This window comes from Pundamilia nyererei, unplaced genomic scaffold (genome assembly GCF_000239375.1).
Source record: "Pundamilia nyererei isolate P.nyererei 1_Seehausen unplaced genomic scaffold, PunNye1.0 scaffold00563, whole genome shotgun sequence".
NCBI classification, from domain to species: domain Eukaryota; kingdom Metazoa; phylum Chordata; class Actinopteri; order Cichliformes; family Cichlidae; genus Pundamilia; species Pundamilia nyererei.
The window spans coordinates 136,020-141,692 of NW_005187964.1; the positions used below are offsets into that span (position 1 = coordinate 136,020).

At 39.7% G+C, this 5,673-nt stretch overlaps 2 protein-coding genes across 2 annotated transcripts in view; one reads left to right on the forward strand and one right to left on the reverse strand.

Moving 5' to 3' along the window:
* Nucleotides 1-1,293, forward strand: part of mettl27 (methyltransferase like 27) — a 3,910-nt gene extending 2,617 nt beyond the window's left edge. The window contains 1 exon segment of the mRNA XM_013907862.1: nucleotides 30-1,293. Within this exon segment, the coding sequence (XP_013763316.1) occupies nucleotides 30-296 (267 nt within the window). The 3' untranslated portion in view covers nucleotides 297-1,293.
* A 2,028-nt stretch (nucleotides 1,294-3,321) lies between these two features.
* On the reverse strand, nucleotides 3,322-4,588 carry LOC102211574 (claudin-4-like). Its single transcript, XM_005754427.1, has one exon. The coding sequence runs from the start codon at nucleotides 4,367-4,369 to the stop codon at nucleotides 3,392-3,394; it is 978 nt and encodes a 325-aa protein (XP_005754484.1). The 5' UTR covers nucleotides 4,370-4,588; the 3' UTR covers nucleotides 3,322-3,391.
* Between the last annotated feature and the right edge of the window lie 1,085 nt (nucleotides 4,589-5,673).

The following is a 5,673-nucleotide window of genomic DNA, read 5'->3' on the forward strand; positions in this document are numbered from 1 at the left end:
TTGTTGTTCCAGTGCTGTCTCACCTACAGTTTCCCATCACTTTACTGAAGATGAGCTCTCATCACTTACTGCACTATCATCTCTTTCCACCAGGTGGCTACATTTGCATGACTACCAGAAGTAACCAGGACAATCTGGAGTACAAAGGCTTTCTTGACTCTGAGCTCAGGCAGATGGAGAACGAGGGGCTTTGGACTTGTGTGGAGGTCACAGAGGTGGAAAACTGGGAGAGAGCTGTGTCGGAGCACGAGGATGGCTACATATCTGGCGCTGTATATCTCTACAAGAAACTATAATTATACATATATCACAAAAGTGTATGGTGGTTTAAAATCACACCAGCAAAGGTGCAAAATAGACTTATTAGAGAAGAAACAAAAACTGGATAAAATTGACGTAAGATTAAAAAGGAAGGCTTGATTTTTGCATTTGCAGAATTAAGTAGGCTCAAAGATGGAAAGCTGCTTTCAACCAAATGAGTATCTTGCAACTGAGTAACAGATTTTTCCTTATTGAAAGTAAATGAACCATTTTCTAAATAAGTGGTTGTATAACTTGCGTCTGTAACTGTGTCTCTTGTGCATTAATATCTGCCATCCACTAATAAGTGAGTTTATGAGGTTACATTTTCTAATTCAGTGATTCAGTTGGCTCAGATGCTAGGTTATCCCCTTTGTGCTTAAAACTTTATTAACTTTATTTGCTATTTGTTTTAAATTTTAAAACGAATCAAGTCGACGAGAAATTGGACAATTATGCTTCTGTACACCACCGCGGTGGATTTTATGTTAAGCAACCAAGATGAAGTGTAGATGTTTTACCAATGACCTGACCCTGTTTAACAATATTATATACAGCATCAGATACAGTTTTAGGTGACTGAAAGCCTAGTGATCAGTGTGCATTTCATATGGACGTCTTGAGGAGTGAATCTCTAAATTTTTGCTTGGGTCACTGGGCTGGATTTCTAAAATTTTATATTTTTGAAGACATACCCACTGTTCATATCCTTGTGAGACCCAGCCTATCCATCTGTTCCATTCCATTCATCCAGTAGTAGACACAAATCACAAAAAAAGTTAAACTAAACCTCTTTTTTCCTCCTTCCTTTTTTATCCTCCTCCTCTGGAGGATAAAACATGGATTCTTCAGACCTGATTCTTAGTCTAGAAAGCTAGAAAGACTTAATTTCATTCACCCAAGGACTAACAATATATTTAAATGTTCTTTTCAAATGTTACATTGTATTAGACTAAAGACAAACAAAAGAATGCAATAAAAATGTAAGTGTGAGCCTAGAGTGTATCAATTGTCTATAGAGCAAAAATTTAAAAAAAAAGACATGCAGGCATCCATCACACACAGAGAGAAGGGACAGGTAGAAGGTGGGGGGGGGGAGCCAGAGACGAAGAAAAGGACAACAGGTGGCAGTGTAAGCAAGCTCGAACCATACCGCATTTTGTGAAGGACAAAACAGCAATGTGTATGAAATGTTTAAAAAAAACCCCAAAAAAAACCAACGTTTAAAGTGTCACTCAGTATTGCTGCTGGTCCATTTATGCAGAAAATTTCACATCTTTGTCTCTGATATAGCAGTGCTGCTCTGCATGCACTATCTGCGTGCACTATCCATCTGCAGGCTCTGGCTGGATGACTGCTTATCAGTCACCCATTTTGTTATTGGTCATATTTCTCTCTGGGTTTATCGCAGTGCATTATGAGCTGAAGAGATCTTTGGAATAAAAAGCAAATAACATATAAGTCATTTGCTACCTTTTGCCCTAATAGTAAGTCCTAATTTGCTCTTTCTCTTGGATGTGTGGATGTTTAATTGTTCGACAATGTCAAGGCTGTGAAATTGTCTGCTGGCTGTCAGGTATGCATGATGCAAAGTTGATTTAAGGTCAGTTTACATATGTAGATTATCTTGTTTTCAATCACACTTTCCTTCACCTCTGCAGAATTTTGTGATGTGGTTAAGATTTCTTGAGCTCCTAGTTTTAGTCACATTGCTGTCATGAGAAAGCTGTGCAATGTCAACAGACCTGGTAAAATCCAGTTTAGCCACTTTTTTTTGTTTTTTGTTTTTTGTTTTAATCATACTGAATTTTCAGCACTTTCATGCAAATGTTGCTTGAGGGAAAATCTGTAATACAAAATATGATCACTCCTAATCATGTTTCCTGCTTTCTGCAGAAAAAGGTTACCAGGTTACCTTCTGTTACCACCAGATAGATACATTTGCATGGCCTACTGAAATCACCATGACAATCGTCAATGCAAAACCATGTGAGCTGAAGCTGAGGAGTAAGAAGAGCTCTGGGAAGGCAAGAGGATGGGTGCTTATCTGGTGATGTGTAGAGTGTAGATTATACAAGTGAAGTCATATCAGGTCTTAAAACATGCTTTAAGACATGCTTGCAACAGGCATAACCTTAGAGAAAGCTTTTGTACATGACACAACATGACAGATGCATATTTCTATTTAAGGAACTGCATTTTGGGCAGCTCAAAATATCACTAAGTAATTAAAACAACATGCATGATCACATGATACGAGCATGATTCACTGAAACTAAATGTTGAATCCTCAACAAACACACAATGCTTCCTCTTTTAACACTGCACACCTGCCTGTAACTTTACTTTCTGCCAAACCAGTTTGTCCTGTGGCTTTTAATTGCCAGGAACAGGACTGATAGTCCAGGGGGATTCTAAAAGGCCCTGTTCCACCTCGTGCCTCACATTATGTAAAAATTAGCTGGATACTTTTCAGATCAGCTCACAGTCATTTATTGAACAGCAAATGCAAAAGTATCAGTCAACATAGTGCAATGACATTTCACTGTGCCAAATGGCATGATCATTAAAATAACAAAATAACAAAACTTTGTATTTTCAATAATTGAATTTCTTCATAGAGATATTCACCAAAGAGCGCATTCAATAATGTAATGCTTTCAATTAATGTATAATATATAATGTGTATGTGTCTAATAAAATATGTGTCTACTCGAAGGTAAAACCCTGCTGCCCATTTTAAACGAGAACTTTAAAAGTCTGAGGTAAACACCAAAAAAAAAAAAAAAATATATATATATATATATCTGGTAGCAAATTAATGTTTCACATTTACAGTAACAGAGTTTAAATAGGAATTTGTTAGAAGTTAATTTGTCGCATTCTTCACACATTTCTTTGGCATGTTGATAAATGTACTCCTGAACTTTTCTATCTCATCCTTTAAAAAGGAAGCATCATGGAGTATATTTATACCCAAATAAAGTCAGTACACACTCACAAACAAAGAAAAGGCAACTTATAAATAGCAGTATAGTAAACTGTCTTTTGTGCCAACATAAGTACACATATTTAATTATATGTAATTATATTATAAGTATGTCTTTGGTGGGTTTGAGGATAAATCTTCCCCGTCACTCTTAACTGATAAGGTGTCCATTTCTGCTTCTTTCAGCTGAGACTTTGTAGATGGTACATCACTGTGTTTCGATTTTGTCGAGTCTGCCTTTTTCAGTTGTGACTTTGTTGAAGGTACCCATGATTTCTCTGACTCCTCTTTTGAGCCCTGCTCAGACATATACTGATAGGATGGAGGCCTTGGGTACTGCTGGGGCTTTGAAGTCACTCCCTCATAGCCATGAGGCCTGGGGTAGTCCACTCCAACAGGCAGTGACTTTGCTGATGGCGCCCTGCTGCGATGAGAACCCCCCAGGTTGGACCCGTTGTAGGAGCGAACCACCTGGTAACGCACAGACGTCCTCTTCTCTGTGTCATGGGCTTTTATGGGGCGTGCGGAGCTGATGAATAAACCGCCTCCCAGAACAAGCAAAACAGATGCTCCCCAGCCAATGTAAAGACAGGCACCAATCTCCCTCTTCTGAGCATCACTGTAGGCACTGTAGAAGTTCTTCACTAAAGCCCCAGCCACCCAAGATGTAGGAATCAAACAGAACAGACCTGCAGCCATCAACATTGCTCCTGCCACAACAGCCACCTTGCCCTTTGCCCCATTTCCAGTTTCATCCAAGAAGCGGGTGCACTTTCCTCCAACAAAGGCCATAATAAGTCCTGCTGCACCTACAGTGATTGAAATGACAGTGAGAGCTCTGGCAGCCTGCATGTCACCACTGAGGGCAAGGAGGGACTCGTAAGGTTTACACTGCATCTGACCTGTGCTTTGGACCACGCAGGCCATCCAAATACCCTCCCAGAAAATCTGGGAGGTGACGATGGAGGTGCCCACAAAGGACGAGACCCTCCACATTGGCAGTAAGCAGATGACGATGACCCCTGCCCAACCGAGGAGGCAGAGGCCACTAGCAAACATCTGCATCCCCATCGAGGCCATAATGTAGGTCTGGAGAAAAAAAAATCTTTTTTGTAAAATCCTTGCAGAGTTTTAAAAGGTGACTTGCTGCGTTTCTTGATTTCTGCTGAGTCTCTTTTGCATTTGCTTGTCTTCTCCTCTGGTTGCTCTTCTCTTGTATCTTTCTGTGAGTGTTTCTTTGTCAGTCCTTCTCAACATGTGCGTACTGTGCGTACTTTTTCTTGCTACTGTTGCAGTGTTGTAAACTATGTATGTCAGGAGAGCCTAGTCTGTTGCAGTTGTTGTCCTGCTTACAGTTTTTTGCTACTGGGATCGAGGCGTGTCTTACTTAAGCCTCACTTCATTTGTTTACAGCATATGTCCCTCCCCTTTTGTACCATGCCTTTCTGCCTCTTCCTTCTTTACTTTTTACTTAAGCACCTGAGAGCATTCGTTCTTTTTTGTCACCTGAGCAGACGCCTATGTGGTACTGGACAGGTGTAGACAGTGCCACACCTACTCTGTAGAAAATAAAGGACTGGAAGTTGACAGAGAGAGAGAAAGAGAGAGAGAGAAAGAAAATGAATAGGCAATGACATCACCCTCGCTCATTATCTTTGCCTCATGAGAACATTTTGCAAACAACAGCTATGAAGTAGGCAGAAGAGACAGGTATAAACCAACGCCTACCAATGGTCTGTTCTGATGTTAATCTGTCACATACAATACCTCTGCGAAAATGCTGCATTTGATTACCAGGTGATTTAATTTGATTAAGAACTTAATACATGTGTTAGGTCAGAGGCCTCTTCACGCAGCTAATGTATTTGAATAATGTGCGCATGCAGAGTATGTGAAACAGAAGGAGGGTGGAAAGTTTCCTGGGAGAGGACAGGACAGAAGTTTCACTTGAATAGCACACAGTGCAGAAAAACCTGTTCGAAATATGCAAAACCCCCGTACCACACAAGAGAACACACACTTATGTAAACTTGTGTGGCAGAAAATGAAACCTTTTTATCAAGCTCGAAATCATTTTTAATCTCTATGACTTATAAAGGTTAGACTTTACAGGGGCTATAAATTATTTTCGGAATAAATTTTATGGTTAAGCCTGATACAACACAGTGCATTTAATTTGAAATCTTTTTAAGGTTTACCTATTTGAACAGAGATATTTTGTGTAGATAAGCTCATGTATTGTAATTTGTACCACTGTGAATGACTTTTTCCCCCTTGTTTCCTCAGAAACAGAAACTATGCACGGTTTTAATGATTAAGCTGATTCAGGAAAACACATTTGAACATTCTTTGAGTCTAACTGTCCTGGCCTTGCCAGTCCCCTA